Here is a 15174-nt window from a genome sequence, read left to right on the forward strand (position 1 = left end):
ACAGTAACAGATTATCTCACCAAATACTGTGCTCCCATTGTCTTGAGAACAATAATCAGCCTCAATTCTATTTTTTCTGAATCCTGCTGTTCTACCATTATATAAATCACCACAGAATCAATTCCATTTATATCATTACAATTTTTTTATGAATATTCAACAAGATCCCTTCATATTATGTGTCCTACATTTCAAACTCTCAATAATATCTCTCACTCTTTTGCCAAACACAAATATTAAATAGAAGACAAGGCAAATGTTTTATGTCTTTTATAAAAAGGATCTCCCTCCATGAGCCTAAGTTCTCATAGAACTATTAGTCCTCTGATCAAATTCTTCTGCATTATCTGTGATTTCCTATAGTGTTTTACTCATTTTAGATTCTTGTAGTCATTGTGAATATGTTTTGTTGAGAATCTTCCAAAGCAATAAATACCGTGAAGTTACCATGGGCTCACTGCATAATTTTTTTTCTTTTTTGGCTGAATTTAAGCAAGTTTTTATTAACATTTACATATTGACAAAGATGAAATTTGCTTAAGACCAACATCTGAAAACATTCCAGGTTAGTTACTCATGAATTCTTCTTATACCATTTTCCAACTCATGTCTTTTTGCTTGCCTTATAGACTGTGCATTGCCATTGTGAGGGTGCATTGATGAGTGTGAGCTGATGAGTCCCTTTCAGTTGATGGATATGGACTTCAGTTAAAGCAGAACAAAAATAGGGCATGAAGTCACAAAAATATGAGCTTGTTTCCACATTGACCAAAAGTCAGAAAGTTGGAGCACACCTCTATTCCTTCAGGGTTACTGTGTTTCTATCTTAAACAAACGGATCACCTAGATTTAGGTCAAAGAGTTCTGCTTTCTTCAAGGTTATTGTCAACCAGACAATACAAAGCCAGACTTTGTATTTCAGGAATAGAGATAGACATGTTTCTACCTCAAACAAAGTGTAAGGGTTCAACTAAGGTTCCATTTCTTTTTAGGAGGTAACATTGGATTACACTCAGGGAGTAGTTTGCCTATAGGATGTTTTGATCTAATGTGTGAGCATGACTTGTTTTGTTCTATCAACAGAATGTTGAACTATGGATGTAACCGACAAACTTCACCTTGTCTATTCATTTTCTTGTATCATGCTAATACAGGTTTTTTTTTAATCTTACTCCTACTTTTTGGGGCCAGCAGTATTTCAAGCAATTGGAAATTATATGTGGGCAATTTCAGTATTTATAGAAACTCCAGTCCAGTACTATTCTATGTTTTATTACTTTTAAAATACTTTAAGTAAGAGAAAATATTAAGACTTTCTCTGCTTGGTTGTAAGATTTACTTAGCATTTGATGAGGCAAACAGGACTAGTGTTCTCCTTTTGAAATTAATACATTTAAGATCAACATATAAAAGGACATGACCTCTGATTCTGTAATGAGCTGTTCTGGGGGCAAAGAGGTGACAGAGAAGTATATGACAGGAAGAATCTCTCATTGGAAGGGTCTTATTTATATATTTATATGTTTATTTATTTATTTTTTTTTTAGATTTTTTTAATTGAACAAATTTCTGCCTCCTCTCAGCCTCCCATTTCCCTCCCCTCCCACATTTCTCCCCCTCCCTCCACTTCTCTCCTTCTCCCTCTCCATTCCAAAGAGCAGTCAGGGTCCCAGCCCAGTGTGAAGTCCAAGGTCCTCCCCTCTCCATTCAGGTCCCAACTACAGTTTCATCTCCCTCCTCTTTTCTTAGTCCTCCTCGACCTCCCATCTGCCTTAACCCCACCCTTTGAACCCTTTTTCCATATTTCCAAGATTTTCAGAAGATCTTGTCTTTTTCTAATCCCATGAGGATCCATGTATATCTCTTAGGGTTCTCCTTGCTAACTAGCTTCTCTGGGAATATTCTTTGATTTACATGTAATATTCACTCAAGAGTGAGTATATACCATGGTTATCTATCTGGATTAGGTTAAGTCATTCAGAATGTTTATTTTCTAATTCCATCTATTTGAATGCAATTTCAAGATTTTATTCTTTTTAGGGATCAGTAATACTCCTTTTGTAAATATACCATATTTTTTAAATCTATTCTTCATTTTGGGAGCACCTAGGTTGTTTGCAGGTTCTGGGTATTACAAATAGTGCTGCTATGAACACATCCGAGCAAATGTTCTTTTGGTATGAGTATGCATCTTTTGGGTATATTTCCAAGTGTGATATTGCTGGGTCTTGAGGAAGACTGACTCCCAGATTTTCCCAAACCACAACAATGTTTTCCAAAGTCTTTATCCTATATTGTATTCCACAGGTTATGGTGGAGTATTCCCCTTACTCTGAATCATCTCCAACATAAGCTGTCTTTGGTGTTTTTCATTTTAGCCATTCTGAATTGCATAAGATGTTATCTCAGAGTCACTTTGTTTTGCATTTTTTTGATGGCTGAAGATGCTGAGCAATTCCTTTATGTGCTTTGGCTATTTGCAAATCTTCCGCTGATTATTCTCTCTTTAGATCTCTACCACTTTTTAGTAGATTATTTTATAATTGATGTCTAGTTTATTGAGTTTTTTTAAAATATATTTTGGAGATCAATCCTCTCCAATATGGATCTGGTAAAGATATTTTCCCATTCAATACACTACCATTTTGTCTTAGTGATTGTGCCTTGCCGATAGTTTCAGGCAGTCCTATTTATTAATTGTTGCTCTCAATGTCTATGCTACTGAGGTTATATTTAGGAAGTGGTCTCCTGTGCCCATAAGTTCATGGATATGTCTCACTGTAGGCTGTGTACCTAGAGATTGGGCATTGCACGTGGCTCTCAGAGGAGGAGTGCAGTTCTGCCATGCCGTACTGGGTGAGGCAAGCAAGCAGTACTATATTTACCCTAGCAATGTCACCTCTTAAGTTTTTCAGAAGGCTTTATCATTTTAAGAAGCACTCCTTGCTAGTAAAGATTTACAGATACACAAGAGACAAAATCAGACATAAAAGAGCTCTAAATGTGTAATAGGGTTTGATAAATGTACATAGGCTTGTTAAAAAGAAGAAAAAGAGTACAGAGAGTTACAAAAAGAAGGATTTTTTTTAAAAAAACATGAGGTCTTTAAAGAGATAGAGTAAGACAATCATAGAATAAAGGAGTAAATATAATAAAATAAATATTAAGAATTAATAGAATAAAAATAAACCATGTAAAATGTGACTATACAGAGAAAGCCTAGATTATATATATTAATATGTTTTCTTTAAAATTTTTGACTGTAAAGGAGCTAAACACAAATAGATATTTTATTGTACAGGGTGCTAAGCAAAACCAAAGTAAAGATATCTTGAGTTTATAAGAATATGATGCTTTGGAAAGAGGTTCTTCTTTTGTTTCCACATAGGATAAGAACCTGTGGATTTCTTACAGACAAAGAGGGCTTCATACAGCACAACCCCTGAAAAGTCACCATCAAAATTACTTTGCCTAACTGGTGACTGAGAAAACATAATACACAGGATATACCATGGAAGACCTAATTAACAGCACACCCAATCAGCAGGAGCTATATGGAGAAAACTATGCCCATATTCTCAAATATTGTCTATAAATGTATATGAATAATTTGCGTTTGTATTTATCTTGATTTTTTGATACAATTATTTAAAAAATTATTATTATTATTATTATTACAAATTACCATCCCCTTCTCCTCCTCCCATTTCCCTCCCTTTCTCCCCATCCCTTCTTCCCCTCCCTCTCAAGTCCAAATAGCAGTCAGGGTTCCCTGCCCTGTGAGAAGTCCAAGGTCTCCCCGCTCCATCCAGGTCTAGGAAGGTGAGCATCCAAAAAGACTAGGTTCTCACCAATCCAGTACAGGCATTAGGATCAAAGCCCAGTGCCATTGTCCTTGGCTTATCAGTCAGTCCTCATTGTCCGCCATGTTCAGAGAGTATGGTTTGATCACATGCTCCATCAGTGCCAGTTCAGCTGGCATCAGTGAGCTCCCATTAGATCAGCCCCAACATCTCAGTAGGTGGGTGCACTCCTCGTGGTCCACATTCCATGGTTTCCCTCCTTCTGCTCCTCATTTTTGGACCTTGGGAGCTCAGTCCAGTGCTCCAATGTAAGTCTGTGACTCTATCTCCATCCACTGCCAGATGAAGGTTCTATGGTGATATGCAAAATATTTATCAGTGTGGCTGTGGGATAGGGGCTGTTCAGGCACCCTCTCCTGAGCTGTTCAAGAAAAAAGTTGGGGACATCTCCCTGGACACCTGGGAACCCATCTAGAGTCTAGTCTCTTTCCCACCCTAAAATGCCTCCCTTAATTACGATATATACTTCACTGTTCCCATATCTGTTGTAATAGGAGCGGTGGGGTGCATTCCTGGCACCCGGCCGCCCACATGGCTAGCTTATGCCCCTAAATAACAACACACAAATTGTATTCATTTAAACACTGCCTGGCCCATTAGTTCCAGGCTATTATTGGCTAGCGCTTACATATTGAGATAACCCATTTCTAATAATCTGTGTAGCCCATGAGGTGGCTTACCAAGAAAGATCTTAACCTGCATCTGTCTGGAGTGGGAGAATCATGGCTTCTCCTCGACTCAGCTTCTTTCTCCCAGCATTTTGTTCTGTTTACTCCTCCCACATATGTTTTAACCTATTAGTCCAAGCAGTTTCTTTATTACTTTACCAATGACCTTCCTCATCACATATCCACTCTTTCTCCATCTCAACCATCCCTTTCCCCCAAGTTCTCCCCATCCTCATTTTCTCCCTTCTCTCTCCCCATCTCCCCTTAATCCAACCGGCCCACCCCCAAGCTCTCAATTTTTGCCTGGCAATCTTGTCTACTACATGTTTTTTCTTGGGGTTCACCTTCCAATTTAGCTTCTTTAGGATCATGAATTATAGGCTCAATAACCTTTATTTATGGCTAAATTCACTAATGAGTGAGTACATACTATATTTATTGATACAAATTTAAGGCCAATTTTGTTATATGTATATTTATGCTCTTGATTAAAGTATTAGGCATGCGTAGTTCACCTAAAAATGTAATTTATGATTTAAAAATATAGGTTAATAGATAATCATCTATAATAGTCAAGCTTGTAGTCATGTTAGTTAGATTTTCTAGGTCTATAGAGACAAATTTCAGTTAGATAAGTATTCTTCAAATCTCTAGTGGACTTTAGAATATGGCATTTAAATGTTTTAATAACTTAGGACTTTTCATGGCATGAGACACATCTGCTCATGGCAACACCAATCTACTTCAAGAGGAAGATGGGCATTGAAGAGGCTCCTTATAAAGTCTGTTAGTCATTTATGCAAGAATTTGATTTTGCCTTGACTGCAAACTGGACATGCAGAACCCACAGAGAAATGACTGCTGAGCTTGCCTAAAATGAGATAATCCCTCATGGTTCCTGCTTCATGAAAGAGTCTGCTAGACATTCTGCAGGACACATAAAAATATGACTGAAAAACTGCTGATATAGGTAGAACTGTCTTTGAAATTTCCTGCTTCATGGAAAAATCTGCTGGATATTATGGGCCTGTAGGCTGAAGATGAGTGCCCTAAATGTAAAGAAGAACTTTGGGAGACTGTCCAGGCAGTGAGAGGTCTCTGTCAATTCTAGAATTTTGAAAGTTGCTTACCAATGAACATAGATGTAAAAATACTCAGTAAAATACTTGCACACCAAATCCATTAGCCCATCAGAAAATGATCCCCATAATCAAGTTGGATTCATCAAAGGGATGCAGGTATTGTTCAACATACAAAAAATAGTCTTTGGCATAATCTACAATATAAAAAAGCTAAACAATAAAAACCAAATCATCATCTCATTAGATGTTGAAATAGCATTCAACAAAATTGAACATCCATTAAGGATAAAGCTTTTGGAGAGATAAGGGATAAATGAACATATATAAACATTAAAAAACAAGATAGAGGAATCCAAGAGCTAAAATCAAACCACTGGAAGAAAACTTAAAGCAATTCCACTAAAATCAGGAACAAGAGTAGGCTTTCCATTTTCTATATCTATCCAACATAGTACTCAAATTGCTAGCAAGAGCAATAAGACAACAAATGAATAAAGGGATTCTCATTGGAAAGGAAAAAGTCAAACTCTCACTCTTTGCAAATGATATGGTAGTATCATAAGTGATGCCAAAATCTCTACCACGGAATTCCTACAAATGGTAAACACCTTAAAGAATGTGCCAGGATACAAAATCACCTCAAAAAAAATTAGTACCCCTTCGATATTCAAATAATAAATCGGCTGAAAAATAAATGAAAACAACATCACCATTTACAATACCCACAAATAACAAAAAATACCTTCGTGTAAAATTAACCAAACAAATGAAAGAAGTGTATGACAAGGACTTTAATTCTTTGAAGAAGAAATTCGTCAAAGATATAAGCAAAAAAATTCCCAATACTTGGATATGTAAGGACACTATAGTAAAAATGGCAATCCTACCAAAAACACTCAATAAATTCAATGCAATCCCCAATAAAATCCTAGCACAAATCACAGAACTTGGAGAACAATATTCAACTTCATATGAGAAAACAAAACCCATTAATAACCAAAACAGTCTTCTATAATAAAGAACTTCTGCAGGCATTCCCATCCCTGACATCAAGCTTTATTCTAGAGCTACAGTAATAAAAACTGCTTGGTATTGGCATAAAATCGGACAGGTAGACCAATGGAATTGAAACAAAGATCCTGACATTATTCCACACACCTATGAACACCAAATTTTTGACCAAGAAGCTAAAATTATACAATGGAAAAAAGTGTTAGAAGAAGAAGGAGGCTACTTATTGGTTCCAGGATGCCCGGTTAGCTTAAACTCAAAGTAATCACACATAAACTTTATTAATCAAATCAATGCCTGGCCCATTAGCTCTATCTTCTTATTGACTAACTCATATTAATTTAACTCATTCTATTTATAAGTATATCACCACCTGGCTGTATCTTATTGGTAAAGTCACTAGCTTTTATCTCTGGTAGCTCCGTGCCTTTTATCTATCATCCTCATAAAGTTATATTTGAAATCATTTTCTTCTCTTGTTCTGGGTTAGCATGATGAAGTCTTGCTGTAATACTGAGTTTTGTTGTTACTATGTTTTTTTTAGGTATTTGGAGAAATTCTTGTATTGGTCCCAGCAGTATCTTTGTATATTGTTCAATCCTTGGTGTAGCTGTCTGTGTCTTGGGGAACGTTTCTGTTCTGCTCTGTACTATTGCTCTCTGTGTCTCAGGTAGACAGTGAGTTCTCTCTGGGCCCTGCTCTCTTATTCCACTCTGTGCAATCACAGTTTGTGCTTCACATTTCCTCTATCCATCCTCTCTGTGTAATAGCAGGCTGTGTTTCAGAGTTCCACTGAGATCGTGGTTGGGTGATAAGAAGGTTTGGGGGTGTAGTGGGACTTGTAGCATTCATGGTCCGATGGATGGTTTGGGGTGTTGGAACAGCCTACCTGCAGGAATCTTGACTGCTGGCTCGCTAGAGAAGCTGAAACAAGTACAGAAGGTGTACCCACCCTTTGAGACAGTGGGGCTGATCTATTGGGAGCTCACCAAGGCCAGCTTGACTGGGACTGAAAAGCGTGGGATGAAAACGGACTCTCTGAACATGGCAGACAATGAGTGCTGACTCAGAAGCCACGGACAATGGTACTGGGTTTTGATCCTATTGCGTGAACTGGCTTTGTGGGAGCCTAGCCTGTTTGGATGCTCACCTCCCTAGACCTGGTTGGAGGGTGGGGACCTTGGACTTACTACAGGACAGGGAACCCTGAGTGTAGTTCTTACTGAGAGGGAGGGGTAGAGGTGTGGGGGGAGGAGGAGGGAAATGGGAGTCAGGGAGTAGACAGAAATTTTTAATAATAAATAAATAAATGAGAGACACACACATACAAAGAACATTATCTTTTAATACAATCTGTACTCTCAATGAGGAAGGTGTTTTATTTTGTAGAGCTAACAAAGCACATTATAGGAGAGTCTGTGGTCTGTGTCTCTATGCTCAAAGATCACAATAAGACTGACAAATGAGAAAACAACCTCATGTAATAGACAAAAGCATATGGTCACCACACTAACTTTATATCTTCACAGAACCTCTATTAAAGTATTTCAGTTTCATGAATTAAGTTTGTCAAAGTCTAAAGCTAACCACTGAAAGATATCTATCCATTTGTTTAAGTATATCTAGATAAATATATATTTTTCATATTTTCTTCTGTGTTTCAAAAAGGAAGATAGTACAGCAATGAATTCAGTATATTTAATCAAAGATATACAATATTAAGTTTTATATTTTTTCATTCAAAACAAGAAATGAGAAATATACATTATAAAATTCTCTATTAACATAATGTAATCAAAAGAAAATAATTGTGTGGATATTTTATACATTGTTCTATACTATATAATGTACAATATGAGCATGTATTGTTAAATTGCATCATACTTAAATTCTCATGTTAATTTTTATTGGTATTTTCTTATCTGTAAATAAAAAACTCATAAAATTAAAAAATTAATTTAATTTCAATTAGGTATATGTGTGCTTTTTGAGTATGTTATTATGTGCACATCTGTATGGAGGTGTTCTGGGAGCAAGAGAGAGCAATGCTTTCATTGGAGCTATTATTATTGGAAAGTGTAAACTACAAGTTCTGGGGAATGGGAAGTGAACTCATCTCCTTGGAAAAAACATACATGATGCCAGCAGTGGGGGCGAATGCCTTTAATCCCTGCACTTCGAAAAAAGAGGCATTCAGATCTCTATGAGATCGAGGCCAGCCGGGGCCACAGGAGCTAGTTCCAGGACTGGCTCCAAAGCTACAAAAAAAAAAAAACCCTGTCTCAAAAAACCACAAATAATAAGGAAAAAAAACATACATGACTTTAAATGCTGAGACAACTTTCCAACTTTCTTAATATCTTTTATATTTATTTATGAAATATTTTTCTCTCCCTCTCCTAAATTCTACTCTTCTTACTCTCAGGATGCCAAAAGATTCTCTTTTATTTCCATAAGAGTGGGCAAAATTGTTTTACCATCTGAAAGCTGTATTTCTCTCTACTATAAGATTTCCCTGGTTTCATTTGCATTCAAAGTCCCTCATCCACTCAGATATCAATAAAGTTACTTGAGTTTATTTCAAATCTTACTCTGAAATTGTGAAAGAAAGGAAAACAGAGGGGACTATGTGCTAATGTTCAAGAAATGGATCTTATAAAGAAAGTGGCTGTGCGGATGATAATGGATCACAGTGTACAGAAAAGTAGTGTAAATGACACTGCTGTGCCTCCTCATTAGAAGAAATGATGATAATCAGTAGCCATTTATACAGTTTACATTGTATTTTATTAGGCGGTTCTGTACCAATACAGTAATTGTCAGTTACATTTTATGAAATGTGTGTTCAGGAAGATGTTTCTCCCTTAACTTTTGAAGAGAATTTCTCTCTGGTCTTAACAAAATTATGTAACACTTGGGGATAAAAATGCATCCCAGTAGGCCTGCACTGGAAGCCAAGATGGACAAGACCTCCACAGCCACCATTATCTTGCCCTTGGTGCTGTGGTAGACAGGAAGGAATGTTATCCAGACACTGCAAAACAACAGCATGCTGAAGGTCAGCAACTTGGCTTCATTGAATGTGTCAGGGAGATTCCTGGCCAAGAAAGCCACAATGAAGCTCGCTAATGCAAGGGAGCCATGGTATCCCAGGACACAGTAGAATGCAGTAACTGAGCCCTTGTTGCACACAATGATGATTTGGCCGTGCTCAGAATGCACATCTTTGTCAATAAAAGGAGGAGAAAATTGCAGCCAGATTGTACAGAGAATAATTTGGATGAGCGTACAGATGGCAATGATGTAGTTGGGAACACCAGAAACCAGAAAATACCTCATCCTTGTTCCAGGGTCTGTGACTTTGAAAGCAAGCAGCACAGTCACAGTTTTGGCCAACACAGTGGAAACAGCCACAGTGAATACAATTCCAAATGTGATTTGTTGCAGAACACAGGTAGCTGTGTTGGGATGCCCAATGAAAAGCAAGGGACAGAGAAAACAAAAGATGAGTGAAATCAGCAAGATGTAGCTGAGATTCTGGTTATTGGCCTTGACAATGGGAGTGTTGTGATGTTTCACAAATATCCCAAGAACCACAGTTGTGAATGCAGAGAAGAACAAGGCCATTAAGGTCAGAACCATCCCTAAGGTGTCTATATAGTTCAGAAAGACCACAGCTTTTTTAATACACCGATTCTGCTCTCTGTTAGCATACTCATCCTCTGGACACCTCACACATTTTTCCACATCTGCTGGAGACAGAAAAGCATGCTTAGTACAATGCACAACTTCTGCCATTTACTGAGAGACTATTTAAATTAAGTGTGTTAAATAAACATTGTGAGGTGAGCATCCAAACTGCCTAGGCTCCCCCAAAGCCAGTACGTGCACTAGGATAAAAAACCCACTACGATTGTTCTTGAGTTCCCATTCTTCCTCATTGTCCGCTATGTTCAGCTAGTCCAAATTTATTCCATGCTTTTTCAGACCCAGGACAGCTGGCCTTGGTGAGTTCCCAATAAAACATCCCCATTGTCTCAGTGTGGGGCTTCGCACAGGTCAGGGAAAGCTGATTGCTCTTCAAGAAGATGAGGTAAGGTGACTTGATCGGGGGAGGGGGAGGAAAATGGGAAGCGGTGGCAGGGAGGAGGCAGAAATACTTAATAAATAAATGAATTAAAAAAAACAAAAACAGACAACAACAAGAACAACAAAATAAACAAATAAATAAACATTGTGATATCTGCCTTCTTTACTGATATAGTTGAGAGACACTGTTGCATAGCAATACTTTCATTTCAGAATACTCACTCATTATTATTATGAAGAATTAAATAAAACAATATGTTGTCTATTTAACTCTTTGTGTTGATGATACCATTTTTTATGTTATCAGAAAATACAGATATTTTCAGTACTTTCTGAATGCTATAATGAATTCAGAGAAACTAGGAGTTTAGAGATTAAATAATTAATCATAGTATCGCACAGAGTGTATTTTAATATTTCAGATGTCATGGTTACCCAGATGTCTGATTCCTTTCTGTCTGTTTTATTAATGCTTTCCCTGAAATAGATGTGTCTTCTATTGCTACAAGTTATGTGATATATTATCTAGTATGAATTCACCAGCCAAAACACACTGACATAGAAGAAACATGAAACAGAATCTGTAGAGACCCATGGAGTCTGCATACAACAGGCTAAGATCAAGTTCTCAACTAAAAAGAGATTGGTTTTTCCAAGAGGACAATGGATAGGGAGTGAGAGTCAAAGACAAGAGACAGAGAATGGATAAGAGTATTCAATAAGAGAGGAGAGAATGCGTTTTGGTAAAGGAGAACATTGTTCTGCCTCTGGTTAGAGGAGTCAGCCATGGCGGGCGGGAAATAACAATTTATAAAGGTAGAAGGGGAACCCCTGATAGGACAAATAATTTATTTTTGATTGGATAGGTCAATTAGGACTGCCATAAAACACTTTTTGCTATAGAAACAAGTAGTTGAAACTTGTACTGCCCTTTTCTTACCATAGTCTATTTGGATGCACAGCTTCCTAGGCTTGGATGAAGATGGAAAGGCCTTGGACTTACCACAACAAAGGGTACCTTGCCCTCTGTTAAGGTGGAGGGGGATGGAGGATGTAGATTAGAGGAGTGGGAAGGAAATGGGAGGAGGGGGAAGTGGAAATTTTTAAATGGAAAAAATATATAAAAAAGAAAATAAATAACAAAAATAAATATAAAAATAACAAAAAAAACACTTTTTGCTAGTTGGAGTTCAATACTCTGATAGCTGGACCTTGATAGAGAGAGCTTGTGGCCTATTTTAGGAATATACTAGTCATGTTAGTGTTTCTGAGGATGTGAAGAGAAAATAAGACCATAGTTACTTTTACAAAGAAAAGCATTTACTTGGGTGTCATGAAGTTTGGAGGCCAAATCCATTATTATCATCCTGGGACATGTTGGTATGAAGGCAGACATGATGCTTGAAGAGGAGCTGAGTATTCTATATCTTTGATCCATAGGCAAAAGGAAGTAAATGGTCTAACTGGTAATGGCCTAAGCATATGAAACCTCAAAATCTCCCTCTTCTATGACAAGTTTCCACCAAATGACGACACCTATTCCAAGAAGGCAACATCTCCGAAATGGCCAATTACTATCACTGTTCACTATTACTCTAATATAATATTGTAACCAAAGCGAAGGGAATGGGAAGAAGAAAAAGACTTTCTAGAGTAATGCTTTATATTCTCAGGTTGGCAAAAGTCCCTTTAGAATCAGTAAGTTATACGTGTTTGTATATCTACATGTTTGTATACATGTAAAATAACAATAGAGCTTGAATATCAGAGTTATTAATTTACATGGGGAATATAGGAAAGTGAGCAAAAGAGAAGAAAGGTTTATAAATGTAATTTTTAATTTTCAAAGGAAAATATATTTAAAGAAAATAATGTGTTCACGTATGTCCTCATCAGGCAGTAGAGATGCTAATCTAAAGGTAGATACCTCTGTGCATACTGAGCATTAAAAAGCCCTCCATATTTATTCTATCACTTTTGGGAACAAATACCTTAATGCCTTATTACATTTTATTCAAGACCAAGATTGTGTAAATGTAGTCTGGTATCAATTAGATATTGATATAACACCATGATTATGAAGAGAGGTTATTAAGGCATGTACAAAAGGTTTCCTTTGAAGAATAGTACTGTATTCATAAGATGTAATTTCCTACCTGGATAATTAAGGAAATATGATTCAAATTGTTTTTATCTATTGGATAATTGCAAAGAGTAATGAGGTGTCCCAGGTTTTAAGCATATTTTATTTAGAAAGATGAATTTATGGACACATGTAATTATTTAATTTGTTTAAGTGCTGGAAATTTATTCCAGTTATCAAGAGAATATACTATCCTTGCACAATACCTGAGTTTAATTCACAGCATCCATGTTATCTGTCTCACAATTGTTTGTAATTCTAACTACAGGGGCATTGGATGCCTCTCACATGCACCTGCAATTGTGTATGCATAACCAACCATCTCACATATATACACATATTTAAAGAGTTAATAAATTATTTTTGTTTAACTTTTGTTGTAAATACCCTTCATTCTTATATATTTTTATTTATAAGGCAATTTCATTGCAGTTTGATTAATTTGGAGTATGATCTATGTGCAGGTCCAAAGAGATCTGAGCACAATCTCAATGAGTTGGCAACCACTTCGTACCACATGGGGCCAGGGCTGAGATCACTATCAGATTTAGTGGCAAAAGATTTATCTTGTGAGTCATCTTACCACTCATAAATATTCTTTATAAACCTTAATTTTCTAGAACGTCAGGCAATACGGGAGAAAACTATTTGCCATTTTATGTAAGCAACTCTAAACAACCATTTAACTAATAGGAGCTGTGTAGGAGATAGCACCATTTGGGTAATTGTGGCTAGTTGCTTTCACAGAAAATGATTTTAATCCTCTACTCCTTGATATTACTATCTGTGTGCTTTATGTAAAAATGGCGATTATAAGACTCCACATTTTCTACATCATGTGCTCAAACTTATTAACTTCCAAAGATTGCCAATCACATTGATCTTTGAAAAAAGGATCTTTGGTTAGTGCTTGAAGTCTTTTGTTCAATAAAGAACAGTAGTTGAAAAATTTACAAGTAATGATTTCACCTCTTTATTCATCTTATAGTATATTTGAATTTGGCTCCCAAGATATACAAAATAGAATTTAATTACTCTGACTTCTATTCAGCATCGATTTTGCAAATATATGGTGGCTATAAAAATATAGTGAAATATAGAGATATGAAAATTGAAAGAAAGTAAATATTAGTGAAGATTCATGACTGGAATACAATCTATGTGTAGTTACAGAAGATATTAATCACTAATAAAAACCTTATGTAGAACTTGGTCACACTGTTGTGTTATTGTGAAAACTGTTTCTTTGAGAAAAGGCCACCTAGTATAGACTTTCAATGAATCAAAGAGGTATGTCATGGTATGAAGCACTTTTAAGAACAACTCAGGGTCAGAAATTGGGGTTCAACCTGAAGATCTAAAAATCAAAACAGCCAGCCACTGCCTTTTAACTCAACCTCCGACTGAAATGGCTATCCTGTCTCCTGGAATCACAGAAAGAGACTTTGTCTGAGAGCTGTCTCCCCCCATTTTTTATTCCCCTTTATTGCTGGGATTAAAGGCTTGCATCACTGGGATAAAGGCATGCACTACCCAATTTCTATATTAACTATGGTGGCTACTGGGATTAAAGTTTTTTTTTTCCCAAAATCTTCTCTATAAGGCTGACCAATGAAACTGCTTTACTCTCAGAACTTCAGGTAGTCTTTATTTATTAAATACAATTAAAATGCCTCTACATTTCTCCTTTTTGTCAAAAAATAATAAAAAGAAGGCTATATTAATATAAGAAAACTATACACAATAAGTATAATGACTATATATAATATATACAGGGAAGAAATATACCCACATTATTTCGTTAATTTGCATTTGACAAATTCAGAGAAAATAGTTTATATATATGTTATCTTGTTGAGCCCAAAGGCTTATACTTAATTTAGTTCCTATCCTTGACTTTTTCCACAAAGTAAACTTTATGAAGAGATTCTTCAGTGTCCCCTATCTTCTCTGAACTAGATTGGTCTGCTCTATTTTCCCTATACAGTTGATATGCTAGTTTCAAGGACTAGAAATTGGCATTACATTGTTAAATGAGCTGTATAGATACTACACCTTGAATAATATTCAAAATATTTGTACAATCTGTTTTAAGAAAATTAATCTCAAGTTTCTATGAATATACAAAATTTGTTTACAATATACAAAAGTAAAACCAATGGGAAATATTTAAAACTAACATTTGCTTTGAAGAAGTCAATTCAAAAATCTACTTTTTTACCTTGTCATATCTGTATCCTCCTTTTATCTTTTCAGAGTAGATTCAATAATCTACATTTCTATTTTATACTATTTATATCCCTTTTTCTTTCCATTTC

The 15174-nt window shown here is 36.1% G+C and overlaps 1 protein-coding gene across 1 annotated transcript in view; it reads right to left on the bottom strand.

Annotated features, from left to right (window-relative positions):
• Nucleotides 1-9447: 9447 nt before the first annotated feature.
• Nucleotides 9448-15174, bottom strand: part of LOC142858926 (vomeronasal type-2 receptor 116-like) — a 35329-nt gene continuing 29602 nt past the window's right edge. Inside the window, exon 7 of the mRNA XM_075988994.1 lies at nt 9448-10373. Coding sequence (XP_075845109.1) covers nt 9448-10373 — 926 coding nt within the window. The remainder of the gene's footprint in view (nt 10374-15174) is intronic.

This window comes from Microtus pennsylvanicus, chromosome 1 (genome assembly GCF_037038515.1).
Source record: "Microtus pennsylvanicus isolate mMicPen1 chromosome 1, mMicPen1.hap1, whole genome shotgun sequence".
In the NCBI taxonomy this organism is placed as follows: Eukaryota; Metazoa; Chordata; class Mammalia; order Rodentia; family Cricetidae; genus Microtus; species Microtus pennsylvanicus.